General features: G+C 34.3%; 3 protein-coding genes across 3 annotated transcripts; all 3 read left to right on the top strand.

Annotated features, from left to right (window-relative positions):
• On the top strand, positions 1 to 855 carry TRIADDRAFT_54748 (uncharacterized protein; the record flags this gene model as incomplete). Its single annotated transcript, XM_002111076.1, has 1 exon — positions 1 to 855. One exon carries the CDS (start codon positions 1 to 3, stop codon positions 853 to 855), a length of 855 nt encoding a protein of 284 aa, XP_002111112.1.
• A 2983-nt stretch (positions 856 to 3838) lies between these two features.
• On the top strand, positions 3839 to 6621 carry TRIADDRAFT_54747 (uncharacterized protein; the record flags this gene model as incomplete). Its single annotated transcript, XM_002111075.1, has 9 exons — positions 3839 to 3986; positions 4753 to 4838; positions 4929 to 5036; positions 5256 to 5309; positions 5514 to 5642; positions 5825 to 5921; positions 6000 to 6071; positions 6181 to 6224; positions 6499 to 6621. 9 exons carry the CDS (start codon positions 3839 to 3841, stop codon positions 6619 to 6621), a joined length of 861 nt encoding a protein of 286 aa, XP_002111111.1.
• Positions 6622 to 10815: 4194 nt separating this feature from the next.
• TRIADDRAFT_22317 (uncharacterized protein) lies at positions 10816 to 17450 on the top strand (the record flags this gene model as incomplete). The annotated part of the gene is made up of 16 exons (XM_002111074.1): positions 10816 to 11019; positions 13673 to 13748; positions 13899 to 14111; positions 14368 to 14456; positions 14633 to 14743; positions 14812 to 15033; positions 15116 to 15181; positions 15272 to 15375; positions 15466 to 15559; positions 15638 to 15745; positions 15838 to 15937; positions 16051 to 16157; positions 16557 to 16736; positions 16812 to 16885; positions 17044 to 17227; positions 17319 to 17450. 16 exons carry the CDS (start codon positions 10816 to 10818, stop codon positions 17448 to 17450), a joined length of 2064 nt encoding a protein of 687 aa, XP_002111110.1.
• Between the last annotated feature and the right edge of the window lie 349 nt (positions 17451 to 17799).

Genomic DNA, 17799 nt, shown 5'->3' with positions numbered 1-17799 from the left:
ATGGGATCGCAAGTGGGTAAAGAGACTTCAGTGCCATCGTCACCTTCTAATGTCAGTAGTCAGCTTGGCGATGATCCTCGATCGCCTTCTTCCAATTTTACTCGAACACCAGTTCAAAAGGTGGCATGCATAGATGATCCACGATCACCTTCGATCAACGTTACTCGGACTCCTGTTCATAAGTTAGAATCCTTCGATGATCCACGATCGCCGACGATGCGCTTCGCTAGAACTCCAGTTTATGTTGCTAGTCAGCGGATTAGTCAATTGGATAACGAGTGTCAAGCAATCAAATTTACCATCTCCGACAGTGAGATCGAACAGTGCCAACAGGAGGAATCGTATCATAAGCCTATCGAGGATAATGTTATGCAGCAAAAAGCAACTGATACATCTCTAACGTCAGGTAATGATACACAAGATGATAACCTTGCTCAACGTGCAGAGTTAACAGAGTCAGTAAGTGGCCAAGAAAAAGTGGATGATGGCGCTTTATCATTAGGTGAAGATGTACTACCCAAACTGGCAACGTTACACCTTGATACGAGTAAAATGGATGATAATAAGCAGTCAAAAGATAAACAGGAGGTTATAGCATCCCGAGACAGTAATAATTCATGTCCTGCAAGCAATCAGCAAGCAGGTGAAAATACTGAAGGAAAGAAAAAGAAAAAGCCAAGAAAGAAGCAAATTCAGAATGAAAATATTGGTGTTGATAAAATGATGAAAGGAAAAATTCTCTATCCTAAACTTGCCAATGGTACTGATATTCCAAGATCACCCTTAAAGGATAGCCAAAATTCTCCTTTTGTGAATCGTAACAAGAATCAGAGAAGGTTGTCTGGTCTTTCGTAATAACACTCTCGATTATACGTTCTTTCTATCTCCCCAAATGCTCATCTCTTAGCTATATTAAAGATAGCGAAGTAAGCTGGATACGGGATTTATTCCATAGAATGTCAATAATATCATGTACTCGTCTTTCCTACAGTTATACATTCCATCTATTCAACTTGTAGATAATGATTTTTGCTTTATTATTAAAAATTACTATCGCAACGATATAAAAGGTTTTACTATACTGTATACCGTAGTACTAAAAGTGTAATTAAAAAATGTTCCTTCAATAGTATAAGAAAATATGTCATACAAATATTGCTGAATTAATTACGATTTCCAATAATCGACTTTCGCCATTTTATCGCTGCATGATGTTATGTATTGCTCTTAAATGACTATTATGCTACAATGGGTGGCTTTATCAAATTGGTTATTGAGCTTATCCCGATAAATCGTTGGTTATTCGTTGTTCCTTTGCATATGCATAGCTGGTATAAAAGTTATTCTGATACATTTGATACAACATTATGATCGATTATGCTGTGTCAGCTTGAATACGTACGTATCTAAGGTATTTTACTGTATATTAAAGGCCTTGAGGGATATTCTTTTGCTATTAATTATACTAAGATGTACATTGCTAATAGCATTGGTAGATATGCTAATGTACACTGCTACTATTTTATATGTGCATTCTCACGTTTCTACGATACTAACTTTTTATTTTCTTGCTATGTTTTTCATAATATAATATTCTATTTTATACCTTACACATCATCATTATAAACATCTAGATATTTGATATATTAATTATAATTATATTATCAGCGTCCCATTACACCAATATTATGATATGCTGCACAATAAATATATTTTGTATACGTATATACGTATATACGTACACAAGATATTACTGTGCTGTAATTATCGTTTGGTATGGCATAATGTAATACTTTCCTAATACAATGTGCCATGAGCGTTAGTCCCACATGCATTCATAATGCTCACTCATCCACCTTTTATAGCACCTATTGTAAATTGGTCAATATACTTATTTTTATATGTGTAAAACGTAACATGCGGTTGAGATAAATAATTGTTAAATATATAATTAAGTGGGGTTATGATTTCTCTCGATGATCAATAAGGCGGTAATAAAGGCCTTTTTCAAATAAATTGTTAATATCTATATTTTTAATGTTGCCAATGTACTATAGACACCGCAATCATATGTGCAAAATAGCTCGATGTGAAATAAGCATGCGGACACACACTGGTATACTTTGCTATAAGCAGGCTATATGCATATTTAAATGTACTTATGCGGCTATTTTTCCTAGCCCCTACACTACACATCTGTGCATAGTGTGCAATACGTATAGTTGTTATGTGCTCGTATATCATAACGTAACATACGCATACTGTACATCAATTCTGTATTTATAAAAAATAAATACAGAAAGTAATAGGTTATGCAGTGAAGATTTAAATAAGGAGCTATTGAAAATTATAGTTGAAGAGCTATAAATAGTTTTAACAATTTAGCCACACATGTATGTTAACCCCTGGATATTCCCGTCAATATTTTGATGATTTATTCCTTATCTTTCTAATATGCTGTACTGTGCCCAGTTGGTTATTTGTAACACTGCCATCGTAGAGAAATTTACAATTTATTACAAATCTACACGATATTCATGACAAATTCAGGTTCTACTGCGGTAAGATTGGATTTTATATATTTATAGATTTAAAATGTAACACACCGATGGAAATAAGCCATTATTCAGTATATATGCGGACGTTAATTTATACAATATACGTACATTATACTGTATAATAAATAACTGCTGTATAATTCTCGATATACTATACGCGTATACAATGCGTGTATAATTATAATAATTAATGCCGTAATATTCGATCACTTGTGCTTATCGTTAATACTCTATATATTCTACAAATCGATATTTTGACGATTTTTATTTCTTAGTCCATTCTTCGAATACACGGTAATACATTAGTGTTCTTAATAGTGGTATATATACAAGCCTATGATTGTAGAAGAATTTCGACTTTATGATAAGTCAGTGCAATATTGACGACCATTAATGATATTATATTGTATAAAATGGACTATTTACAGTGTTCAGCTACGCTAAAACTAGATTCCCTTAAAAAGAAACGCTTTTGTACACTGCATGATACCTTCTAGTATCATCGTCTCTCTCTACTTGATTCCATAAACGAGTTCAAGTTGTAGTCAAATGGACTGTTTACAGAGTTCAGCTACGCTAAAACTAGATTCACTTGAAAAGAAACGCCTTTGTACACTGCATGATACCTTACAGTAGCATCATTTCTCTCTACTTAATTCCATAAATGAGTTGAAGTTGTAGTATGTATTATTGCTGCAATGATCAATTTGGAAAATTTGGATTTGCACTTTCAACCTGGAACCCTATTGCTCGTGTTAGTGTATTCAACTCTACTGTATCATGTCGGTCTTTCTATCACATACTGTACAGTAAAAGGCTTTGCCAGCTGGGCTAGACGATAGTTTTAAATACTGTCTGACACAGTACTGTATATACTGTATGAAAGCAGTCATTCTGTTCATAGTGTACTCAATATATATGAAACAACAGGACTGAGCTCTTTTTGTCATTCAAGGCATGGGCTTCTTCTTGAAGAGAATCTTGATCAATATTTTTTATGGACCTCTAAAAGAGTTCTAAAGAGAGAAAACGCGGACAGAAGTACGTCCATCACCGGACCTGAACATTACACACTGAATGCCTGCATCCTCTTTTAGCGATTGCTTGTTCGAACGCAGTACCAATATTGGCCAAATTTGATCGTTGCCAGTACTTCAATAGGGATAATGATTCAGTAGTTTACAGTAATATTTTAACCCTTCCAGTATTATCATTCATTCTCTAGTTCCTTTTACCTTCATTTTCTTATATTACGTCTCATTGAACAAGAAATAACTCCAATGGATCCGGCATTAGTTAAAGAACGTCAAAAATTTATTAACCGCCAATTGGCTCAGCCAAGTGTGGAGAAAAGGAAATCTCAACCGGTTACTAAATTCAAGCCCGAGAAATCAGTTAAAACATTTACTTCAACTCCTGCAACATCAGGTACCAATATTGCTCACGACCATACAGTAATGTATTAAATTATCGACGAAAGGCTGTCAATGGATGCTATGGCTAAATTAGTATGGATTTATTGTAATTGTAACTACTACAGGGATGCGCTAGCATGGATTAGATTAGAGGGCATGTTATTTCTATAAATCGATCTCCTAGTCCTAACGCTGTAATCTGCTAAAGAATTGAGCATGATAGATACTCGTACAGTATATATGTGATTGGCAGAAAGATGACTACTTTGAAGGTCACTGCGCCATCGTAATCAAAATATGCATTAATTTGTTACAGTAACTACTCTAATAGATAGGAGAACACTCGCACTAGTGGTATAGGAACTTAGCAGGATGACTTTAAAAAAAGAGTCTTACAATTATAGTCTCCTACTGAACTTAAGGCACTTTCAAATTTATAGATATATCAATCCTTCATCCTGTTTAACATAATCACTAACAAATAAACAAGATTTTTCCGTAGCTTTACCTACAAAAGTATAATAAATGGATGAATTGTTAATCATTGATACAGTAAATTGAAGCAGTGAGTGACAATTATCCTGTCCAAGACTGTAGATTGCTTTTCGTTTTCTGTCGTGGAAGCTAGTCATAGACTGTAAACGATTTACTGCTTCACCGACACTCCGACAGAGAGTCATTAATTACAATGCATGTTATTACACTGGATATTTACTATTCATACTTCAAGTATTAAGTGAATACTTTGTAAAATCTTTACCTGACTTGTTACTTTCTAGGAAGTAAATCATATAATTATAAGCTAACTACTGGACGATCGCGGAGTAGATTTGGGGTATTAAATAAGATTGTTAATTACATGAAAGTAAGTAGAGTTTATGATGTATACCGAGAGGAATGTTAGTAGTGGGCTTCTTTTCGCTAATACGCTTACTTTTTTGCGTTGCCTCTATAGGAACGCTACCAATATGGTGAAAATTCTCCACTGTCTCTTGATGAATTACTTGATCGAACTCAGACTACCGATATTGAATCTACCGACAAAGATTGGCTCGCAAAGCATGTAAGCTTACCACACAACTACAAATATTACAAATGTTATGCTATAACTGTTGGTATTATTGTAGCATCATATGCTACATAATTTTGATATTGATGGTGAAATATTTCAGTAGCAGATCAATTTGTAAGCATTGATGCTGCTTTGTAATTGTCTGAGTAATATTTGTAATATTACTAGACTGCTTATGCCTAACATGACAAATACCTACCATCTATTTAGGCTTTAGTAAATAATGAGAAGATAAGTATTCAAGATGGTAAATTCAAATTCAAGGTATTACAAAGCATGAAATCTTTATTGGCTATCATTGTCTTGTTGCTAGTTAGTTAAGAATAGTTAGTAGCTTTAAATTGTGTGACATGGTATTGGTACTGCATTAACGATCGGATAGTTACTACAGTATTTCAAGTTGTATATTAGATGATGTTAATTGAAATCAAACGTAATGCATCAGTTTTATCTTTGTTATACTTTTAGCCAAAATTCGATATCAAGAGTAAGAAACAGCTCTATCGATTTTTAAAGAAACGTTATGAGAATGGCTTAGGTGGCGTTTATATTGATGATGTGAAGGAAAGTTTGCCCAACTCTGAAAACATAATAAAGGTTACTCTTTTTATTCAATTCTAAAGTTCGATAGTACAGAATTATAACTTTTGATCTTTCATAAGTATGCGTAGAAGGTGCTTAATAATAAATACGTATATAGATTCGACTGTGCCCATTTTATAACGGGTATTACGAAGCTACTTCTCATAGAAATACCAATTGATATTTGTACCATAAAGAATCTAGATGACTCGGTTACTATCCTTACCAGACCGAATGATAAAAAACAAGTCATATACTTCAATGATATCAAGAATAAGTTTGACGTATCCGAAGGTAGTCAGAGTTTGCATTGATAAAAATCAGATTTGCTGTTAAGTAACGCGAAATGGTTTACATTTCTACTTTCTGTAGAATTTAAACAATTGTGGTATAGCGTTAGTGTAGATGTATCTGAAATCGATATCGAAGTGTACCTCAAAAAGGGTAATGTAGCAATGCGTAATCGCGATAGCAGATTACTCTTGATTAGCATGACATTCTTACAGTGTTGAGAGTAATTGCGAGTATCCTCTAATTTATCGAATTTATTTAGCTGGAATAACTGTCATGGAAGATTCAGGTCGCACCAAAAGAAAAGTAAGTGATCGATGGGATAATTTTCAACTGCCGATGTTAGTTTTGTGCTGAGGGTGTCAACTTTTGTCGTAGCATCTTACCTTGTACTGAAGTTATCTTTTCTATGAAAACACTTGACCAATGTGTATACTATCAATTTTGTATTTAAATACTAGTCTGGTAATTGGTGACAGTTTAATGTATGATTTTTAATTTTAAATGTACGATAATTGCTACGCATTTTAACTCAATATAGTCTAGTGTAAAGCTATATCTTCTTTTTTGTTATGTAAAGGCACCACCGCGCAAAAATCCTAGGCAATCGAAAAGGTCTCGCCAATTCAAGTTTACTAATACTCATCTTGATAAGGATACGCTGAAGGATTATTCCGATATAGTAACGAAAACTGATAAGTAACAGGACACAACATTAAATGGGGTCGCTGAAATATTTTATTCATGCTAGTCCTACCGAAATCGTTTTAGCTCTATTTAGATCATAGTATTGCACCTATTTCATAGTAAATTAAACATATAACGAATACTACTATATTGTTCGATTTCCTTCACTTTGTTAACATCATTGTAAGGGATGTTGTATAAATTTACTGTATTATAAACCCAGTCTTGTATCGATATACTTTAATGATTTGTGTAATACTATCGAAAAATTTAAATTTCTCGAATATAAGATTCTATATTTCATGGCGGACTGCATTTCAATGCTGTATTTACGGCGTACATACCCCAGTGAGGTTTTTGGGAAATAATGTAGGATAGCAAATTTATAATTATTTGGTCGGTGAATTTTTTGAAGATTATTTCTATATTGATTGACTCAAATTTTGTAGCCTTAATCGAGTTTCTTTTTAACTCTTTGTTGAAATTTTAGAAAGCATGAATAATGATAAATAAAGTATAAGATTTGCTATCATAGCTTTCATATTTACGTCAATGACCGCGGTACCTAGTTATTGTGAAAAGTATGAACAATTACTTGATATCGTATGTTTTCATCTTATCGCAAAGGGTTTGGTTAAAATTTTTTAGAGAGCATGAGTAAAATGATAAATAAAGTATCAGATGAGCTATCATGGCTTTCATAGTTACATTTATGACCAGGGTACCGAGCTATTCTGAAAAAGTACGAACCAATTACTGGATATCCAATGTTTTCATCTTATCGCTGAAAATTAGAGCAAGCTTTACTTTATTTTGAACCAAATTGTTTTTACGTAGATTGTATAACAGAGTTTTAGCGACATAGAGACACGCATGCACACTGTACAACACAGAGATAATATCCCCGAAAAATTGTCTTTCTCTTCCAGGATAGTATAGTACTGTATTACGGAAGAGAGCAATTTGACAGGTTGCTTTCTTGAACGTTGACCAAAGTCATAACAGCAAAATTGTAATTTAGGCTATTATCGAATATAGTAACATGGTGTTATCATTAGTTGCTTCAGTAGCAAAACGAATTTGACATGTAAACAAGAAAAGTGTAACTGGTAGGATGATTCACCAGCTGATTGCTATGCGTACTTGAAATGATCAAAGATTGCTTACAATTGGTAACTAATATTTAGGACGGCATGCGTTAGGAGAACATTTACTGTATATTATTCACTATGTTTGTGCCTCTTTTCATATACTTCAAGTGACCAATGATGTTCCAATCCCTATAATAGAATTATTTAAACTTTTAGGATCGAGTCCTATTCATAGCATAGCAAAGTAAATAGGTTGATGGTAGTAAATTGTACAAATTGAACGATAAGGTTAGCAAGTGAATGACTCTGTCCAATTTCTGAAATTCAGGATTACGCTCGATACAATGATGTAGTACAATTATCCATTTCCATATATCAGTCGATATTAACTTATGTATATACATTAGTAAGGATCAACTCACCAAAGTATCTCTCCAATCATGTTTACATCGCCACATCATCCAAAACCACATCATGCCACCAAAAAATTTGGATAAAAATACCTGCCTAAATTGAGGCGGAGGTAATACGATAGCCCGCCTCATTGTATTGGATCTAAAATTGAAAGAATTGATGATATTGGCATTAATGTATAGCAAAATGTTATGGATGGCTTTTGTAGCTGTACATTACGATAGCTTGTCTACAGTTGATTAGCATGGATTGTTTTTAATTGATACGCTATTGTCGTCGTTTGTTTAGTTGAAAATGATCGAAGTTAACGCTAGTGAGTGTAAAATAATGATCGCAATGAACATGAATCGATTCATTGGATAGATACGTATGATACAAGCTACTTATAAGGGATAACGTCATGAACCACTATCGCCTTAGAAGGATCGAATTGGAATGCGTTTGCTGAGCAAACTATTGGAAGACTGCTGCAGACGTTCATGATGAACAGTCATCAACAGGGTAAACATGGCGTGGTGCGCGCTACATTGACTTGGCTATGTTGTACACATGAGGGTTGCTGATTCCATATCATACGTCATTACAGTCAGTAGTTTATTGGACAGCGCTACGTGGTTTTATTTATTAAAAAGACAACAAGTTGAATAACCTACCAGTAATGTTTTGAAGGTAGAAAAAGAGATGAGCAACAGGACTAGCCAGCTGCGGAGAAGTTGGAGGAGAAACGGCGTCGACAGCACACCGTTGAAGCAGTCCGTCCTTTTCCAGAGTTGGTCAGTCTATCGACAGTACAGTATGTTCAGTTTACTGTCCAACTGTACAGTACTGTACTGTATACTGTACTGTACTGTACACTGTACACGATTGGACTGCGTTAACAAGGCCTAGGGTGAGTAGAGTGAGTTTTATCCACTGCAGGTCTGTTGCGTTGTTCCCTTGGAAATAGTACAGTACTGCACACTGTAGAGTACAGTCTACTGTACAATGTACTGTACATCAGTTCACTCAATGAGTTGGTCAGTCTATCGACAGTACTGTACAGTATGTTCGGTTTACTGTCTAACTGTACAGTACTGTACTGTATACTGTACTGTATACTGTACTGTACACTGTACACGATTGGACTGTGTTAACAAGGCCTAGTGTGAGTAGAGTGAGTATTATCCACTGCAGGTCTGTTGCGATGTTCCCTTGGAAATAGTACAGTACTGCACACTGTAGAGTACAGTCTACTGTACAATGTACTGTATATCAGTTCACTCAATCTCTCATGGATACTGATAGACCTGAGAAAGGTTCGATTCAAACCATGCTCTATCATATCATACTGTACAGTACAGTATGATACAGTATGATACTGCGTAGTGCGTACACTCGACAATGTACAGTACAGTACAGTACACTGTACAGTCTCTTTACATTGCACGTACAGTACAGTACAGTACTGTACAGTAGTCCGTGGTATTGTACTGTACTAATGCAACATACAGTACTGTACTGCAGTGTACTGAACGGTGTCATGTCTCTGTCAATGGCCAATTTCTATACAGTACTGTGCTGTAGACTGTTGTGTCGACAGATGGATCGCTACGCCTGGACGGACGAACAGTAACTTGCAGCCTCAGTCCGCAAAAGTCATACAGTATACTGTACTGTACTGTAGGATGGCGCATTTTCTTTGTACTGTACAGTACAGTACAGTACACTGTCTAGACCTTTCACTGTCAGTTTATACTGTACAGTACTGTACCGTAGTTCCTCAGTCATTTCTCTGTGACGGACAGTTGTAGTGTGACTTGAGAAGTGAGTCAATCCACTCATGAGTCGAGTACTGTACTGTACAGTAGTCCCTGATCGTGATCTGACAGTGAATTACAGTACGAATACTGTAGTCAGGGAGTAAAAGTACTGTACCGGACTGCAGATTACAGTACAGTACAGTACTGTACGGTACAGTGTACAGTACTACAATACAGGAATTACAGTTTAAATACTGTAGTCAGGCAGTAAAAGTACAGTACATACAGTACTGTACTGGACTGTCGATTACAGTACTACAATACACGAATTATAGTACGAATACTGTACTGTAGTCAGGGAGTAAGAAGAGTTACAAGAGTTACAGTACAAGAGTTGCAAGAGTTACAGTACGAATACTGTAGTCAGGGAGTAAAAGTACTGTACCTGACTGTACAGTACTGTAGATTATTACAGTACTACAATACACAAGTTACAGTACGAATACTGTAGCCAGAGAGTAAAAGTACTGTACTGCCCCACTGCCGTCACAAAAGGAAGCAAATCATCCAGTTCCGCAGCTTCACCTTATGGTCCCAACAGAACACTACTTTCAATAGAAGAACTGTACTGTATAGTGTGGCTTGTTTTTCCAGTCTACAGTCTCTTACTACAGTACATAGTACAGTAGTACGATGGCTATTGTACTGTACGGTACTGTACCGTACGGTGGACTTGTCCAAGTCGTACAGTATGCCATGACGGTACATTCGATGATGCAGTGGATTACACCGGGCTCAATCTGCTCCACGATACACTGACCAGGAGTGGAGACCAGGCACTACCGTAGTAGGCAGGCGCGTGGGACGGATGGATGGTTGGAAGGCAGCGCTTTGTAGGCGAGCGCAACCTTCGTTCTTGTCCAATTGTTGGGGAGTAAACAGGAGAGGCGATTAAAATGAAGAAATATGGCCAGTAATCATTATAATTCCAGCCGTGGATACACCAACAACCACAAAGTTAAAACTATTTTGACCTTTACCATTCGTGATGAATCGGAAAGGCGTCATCGTTCCGGTATCAACGCACTACAGATTGATCAAAATAATAATTACCTCTACACAGCTTGTAGGGATTCAATTATTCGATGTTGGAACGTCTCCAATGATGAGGTAAGTTGGTGTTTTGCTTTCTTTTCTACTCTAGAAAATGCCAATTAGGGCCAACAAAGATGGCGATAGTATCAATTGCATGATGCAAGACAGTCCATACAGAGAGTGATCGTGGCTTCATTCCAGTGCTATCATATCATAATCGTAGAGAGAGAGACAGGTTGAACCAAGTATCCTTGCAACCTTGTTGATGCGATACGCTAGGGGGTGTCTCTCCATGGCGGACAACTTGCAACTTGGATCATGGCGACAAGGTGTCGATAACAACGATCAACCATGTCCTGCTATGCATTACTTTACTTTGCAAATAGTGACAATAGGATACTACCAACTTTGAAAAGGGCTAAAATCGACCCATTAGCTTGCAGGAATGGCTTGTTTTACAGTAGGCTATTTTCATCTTTATACACAACGACAAATTGGTATCTTCAACCAATCTTTTTGGGGCGATCTGCTCTCAATGACTGCACTAGACATGGATTGATTGATTTCAATCATCATCTATCAATCGATCCATCTATTCTTTCCGATAGGATCGTTCATCTAGACTAATAGGGTACACAATGGGATAGCGATAGTATTAGGATAGAAGAGGCAGACGTCAATACAATGTCATTCCATACTAGTTGGGAGTATTAAGCCACGCATGGATCACCATTTCAATCATTGTATCTGCATTCACTTTTTCCTTCATTCAGGCAATCATAATTTATCGCTTAGGTGCGACTGAAAACATACTTTATTACCCCTTTTTCCACTTATAAATAGTCATACTAGCTTTATCATAGTAGCAGTTTTCCACTAGATAAGTCTATCGTTGATAGGTGGACTACTACATATTATCAAGCCTTTCAGAATCGACCGCTGCTTCGTCTTCTACCAATGCCTACCCCCCCGTACAATCTTACAGTAGACTCGTATGTTTGTTAATATCATGTTTTGTTCAAGAAATAAATGAACCCACTTACAAGGTTCAAAGACGTTTTTAATCCGTTACTTGCCATCATACAATAACGATACTCGTATTAATCCTTCCGATGGCGACAATCTAGTCCTCAATAACAACATACCAGTGGTATACAAGGATCGACAGCTATTATTGCGTCATTGCAAGTAAATGTTTTTCAACACTATAGTATGAAATAGTTTCCCCATCTCTTTTTATCCGTGTCCATCAATACCTTCCTTTCATAGTATCCCATTTCTGAGTGGTAATCAGTTTTTGTAATAATACAAGAGTAAGTACTACGAATAGAGTAATCAAGCAGTACATGATTACTCTATCAATTCGCATACGAGTAATTTAAGGGTAATACTATATATCTCTGTCGAGACGCGTATAATATGCTGTAATTGGAGTAGACGTACTTTTAAATTCGTCAACTATGGAAGAATAATAGTAGAGTTGATAAGTGATACCAAAGCAATAAATTGTTATTTCAACTCATGACTTATCAAAGCTAATACTTTTGAGTCTATTTTTAAAATTGATCGAATAGCGCAAGAGTAATAAAAAGAGTTAATTAGTTATAATAAGGGGATAAACTAGTTCAATCCATTGCTTATCTAAGGCAATAGTTCAAGCATCCTTTTCAAATTAGTCGAATATTGAAAGAAGAATACAATAGTGGAATATCATGTTAGAATAGAGAAATACATTATTGCTTCTGTCCATTACTTATCAAAGCCAATACATTGAATAGACAATTTAATTTAGTCCAATATGGAAAGAATAATATAAGAGTTGATAAGTTAGAACAAGTGGATAGATTATTCCTATCCATTGCTTATTATCAAAGTTAATATTTGCAGCCTATTTTTAAATTGGTCAACTATAGAAAGTATAATGTAAAAGTTGATGAATTATAAAAAGGGGAGAAATTATTGCAATCCTTTGCTTATCAAGGCAATAATTTGAGGAGGCTTTTTAATTACTCGAACATTGAAAGAATAGTACGAAAATGGAATATAATATTACAGTAAAGTATAGATTATTTTCATCTATTACTTAATATCAAAGCTAGTACTTTGAATTTACCTTTTAAATTAGTCGAATATGGAAAGAATAGTATAAAGTTGAAATGTTACATTAAGTGGATAGATCATTTCTATCCACTGCTTATCAAAGCTAATACTTTGAACTACTTTTTAAATGAGTTTCATGTACACAAAGATTAAAACACTCGTAGGCACTATGTATTATTTCTATCAAATTTTGTACAAAATCGATCTTGGCATGTTCGCAAGATAACTTTGCCCTAATTATATACATACCTCCATCAACTTGAGGTGTAGAACATAAGTTATATGCTAAGGTCGCTGAAGATATTAACAGCTAAATTTACATAATAGGAATTGATTAAAATTATTATTATTATTGTGTAATAGTCTTATTATTCGATCGCTATATTCCTTTACCCAATCTAGTTTTGCTGACCTTCAACAACATTGACCCTATTATTTCTTTGCATTCTAAGTTGTCAACAGTAATTGAACCTGCTAATGAAATAGCTATTCTCGCTACACTGCAATATCGTATAGCACATCCACTTCTTTTAACCGTATTTACGATACTGATTGCAATGTAATCTATTGATAGATAATAAGAAATAGAAATAAGCATAACAAGGATTTCATTTTTCTTACTACCCAGGGAACATATATCAGATCCATGGAGCATCATTCAGATTGGGTAAATGATCTGGTACTATGCCACAACGGGAAAACAAGTATGGATAATGTCTGAATTAATATTGTAGCAAAAATTGTTATAACTTTCGAAAACAACAATAATATTTACTAACTAAATATTTACTACCTTTTATACTCGAATCGAATGGATAGCATGTTATACTTATCATCTCTTTCCTATCTTATAGTTATTTCAGGTTCATCTGATACCACAGTCAAGGTGTGGGATGCTGTTCGTGGCTGTTGCCAATCAACTCTCTACACTCATCGCGACTATGTGCGCGCTTTGGCTTATTCTAAGCAAAGAGACTTATTCGCATCATCAGGCTTCGATAAACAAATATATTTATGGGATGTAACTACTTTAGTAGCTTTAACGCCGTCAAATAATGTATTAAAAAGTAAGTATATTAATGTCATAGATAATTGAAAGAGAAAATCATTACAAAGTCAGCAATATATAATTATTCTATCATAGCAGAGTATTAGGACTGACCACATTATTATATGATTTAACTTTATGTTATTCTCACGTGTTTTTTATTGATTACATCAGTCTGTAAAGTACCCTCACATTAACTAAATATATGATATTTTCTTAAGAGCCATTATTCACCTAGAGAGACTCACTTACGATCTTTATATGTAATTTTTTAGCCAAGCCTTTAAATGGGCAGAAAAACTCAGTATATAGTATTGCTATGGACGCAGGAGGAACCGTTGTAGTAACTGGATCTACTGAAAGGGTATAATATTATCAGATAATAACAATCAAATCAGTAGAAGATTCATTATAATATGAAAACATTAAAGTTGAAAATTACTCTATAAAAAATTACTAATGATAACTTTGAAAATTATGTCAGTAAACTAGGCATTAGGCGATTGATAATGTTAACAATATATTTATTTACAAATTCAGGCATTAAGGGTATGGGATATTAGAGATCCTCGTAAAAATGGTAGAATGATGAAGCTAATTGGTCATACCGATAATGTAAAGACTGTAATGTTAAGCGCCGATGGGACAAAGGTAGTCTGCCGCACTAGGTTAATGTATACAATGGTACATAATTAATATTGTTCTTTCCAATATGATAGTGTCTTTCTGGTAGTTCTGATGGTTCCGTTAAGTTATGGTCGTTAGGTCAACAAAGGTGTATTACAACATTTAAAAATCATGAAGCCGGTGTTTGGGCTCTTTGCGTTGATGAAAATTTCACCAGCTTTTATTCCGGTGGCAACGATTGTAAAGTATTTTACACGGATATGAGGCAATCTCAAGGAGCACTATTTTGTACCGAAAAGCATCCTGTTTTAAAGGTAGTTATGAATTTATTGATACAATTGATAGACAAATTGTCCTATAATGTATAAGTATTATTAATTAATTTTAACTTTACAGATGATAATTCAAGATGAACCAAAATCATTATGGGTTGCAACTACAAGTTCCGATGTTCATAGATGGGTAATTTCTCAATATAATATTAAATATGCAGCATATTATTAATTACATTTGAGTTCTAATCGTTTACCCAACATATTATTTCTTATATAGCCAATTAATGATAAGGATGCTACGGGGTCAAGAATTACAGAAAATGGGACGTCAGCATCGTCAAGACCCCTAGAAACGACTTCTGATTGTACTATTAAAGGTTGGTCAAAGATAAAGATTGTATCGCCAAATAATTGAAAAATGAATATTGTGTTTGATCTTATTCACTCGCTGAGTTTTGTTTATGCAGGTAGCTCAGGTATATTTAAATATCATGTAATGAACGATCGTCGACATATACTGACTAAGGATACTGATGATTCAGTTGCATTATATGATGTATTGAAGGTAAATTGGTACTCTCATGATAGTTAGCGTTGGCTAATTTATTTTGCATTACTGAGTTATGACTTATGTTTGTAAAAGGCTCGTAAAGTTGAAGAACTTGGAGAAATAGATTATGAAAAGGAGATTGAAAAGCGTAAACAGCTAGTCTATGTACCTAATTGGTTTACTGTTGATGTAAAAACTGGTGTATGTATTGTATTGTGAAACTTTTATCATGATAATTATAATGTATTCATTTCTAATAATTCACGCAATATCACTATTTGCCGTTCTTCTAGATGCTGAATATATCACTAGAGGAGTCAGATTGCTTTTCTGCTTGGATATCAGCTAAAGATTTATTACCAGGAAATTCAGATAATTTTAGCGATTGTAAAGGTAAATAAATTTCATAGATATACCCCTATGAGTTATCATTTTTAGATATGTTTGTTGTTGAACAGCATATATTAAAGGCGCTTTACATTTTTCTATCATTGCTTCTCGTACAGTTAATTTAGGCTGTGTAACATTAAAGGCTTTAATGAATTATTTCCCTGAAAAATATCACCTGCAAGATAATATTACATTGAATGACAGCGGTAAAAAATTTTTCAATGTTTGCTATTTAATTTTGAATCACTATGATAGAATTGATTCACTACATTAGTCGTTACATAAATGTGATTATTTGCCATAATTTTATAATGTGTTGCTGATTATAGAGGACATGTAGTATATTTATGATAAGTGCTGATTATAAAGAGCATGTAGTTATACCATAGTATCTAACATCGTAAACTGTTAAGCAGGTGCGGATAATATAATCTCAATGGTTATCGTATTATATTTGTGAATGATAATATTAATGATTTTTTTATTATTCTTCAGATGCCAATTCTCAAAATTCTAGAGCACAGGTAAATTTAGATACGCTGCTACTCGTTTTATTGTACAGTTTTACTTATTGATAATCTTTAGTCAACTCTTACATTTTTATAACTTTGTTTGGAAATAGATAACCAAAGACATTCAAGAGCATTTCTGTGCACCTAAGCATACTCCATTAATTATCTCGGAGCAAGGAGAAACTTTCCGAGTGACTATAAGGATGAGCTGCGGAGATGCAGCGTATGAACAGGAAGAATCTCAAAATGTTAAGGCCTTACCGCGTTGGATTAGTAATGCAGTTTTTGCGGTATATTGAAACTTTACAGCAATATCGTTCGATTTTAATTTTTTGTACGCTTACAATATCAAATTTAATACCTAGGATAAAATTCCAGAATTAGTCAAGATGACATTTAACCTAATACCTTATATAAGCACAGCTAAATCTGCCAAAAGGTAACACTAAAAGATATTATGGTATTCGTTAATTGAAGAATACTCTTTTTTTATGTTATTTAAAATTATTTAAAACTGCTTTGATTAGTAATAGCTTTAAATAGAATTTAATATACGGTGTCATTTATAATTTATTGTTATTTTTTGCATTAATCTAGACATCAATTTACCGCAAGCGATAATGTTAGCATTCAAAAAATTATCGAACATGTTATTAGCAATGAGAAGTCAAGCCAAGCAGAGAACCAAGGAAATGATAACAATAAGAATCATTCCAAGAGTGCCGAACCTAGTGGTATTCCCACAAATGCAAATAGACTGCGAATTTTATGCCAAGATCAGGTTAGATATTCTTACTGCAGTACAACTATATGAATGTGCCCTAAAATAACTTCACTAATTTGTTGATGCTGTTTTCATGCGTTAATTATAGGTAATTGATCCGGTGCTAGATTTAAGAACTGTAAAGCATTTCTTTTGGAAGGGTGGAGGACAGCTAGTTTTACATTATGAAACTTTAGAGCATTCTGATAATGAAAGTGGTAATGGGCTACCGGAACTTTAGAATCATTACCTGTACCTAGATAATTTGTTTAACATACAATATCTTGAGATGCTTACGAGTTATGCAACATGTATTTATATCAGATTTTTTTGAAGAATGTACTACTGTATGATTATCTGTGACTATTTTGCATCAAAGCCATACATTAATCGACGAGTATATCATCTACATTATGAAGGTTAACCGTACTATTTGATTTATAATATAAAATTTGATTGAAACGTGATAGATTGATATATCTAACTTTAATGATTTAATAATGCAATTGAGATCTTTTAAATGTTGATATTTTACTTTTTCATACCAAAAGTTATACATGGTGCTGTTTAATCAGTAGAGATTTGTTAAA

This window comes from Trichoplax adhaerens, genomic scaffold, assembly GCF_000150275.1.
Source record: "Trichoplax adhaerens TRIADscaffold_3 genomic scaffold, whole genome shotgun sequence".
NCBI classification, from domain to species: domain Eukaryota; kingdom Metazoa; phylum Placozoa; class Uniplacotomia; order Trichoplacea; family Trichoplacidae; genus Trichoplax; species Trichoplax adhaerens.
The sequence above is the reverse complement of the archived record's forward strand: the minus strand, read 5'-3'. Positions and strand labels throughout refer to the sequence as shown.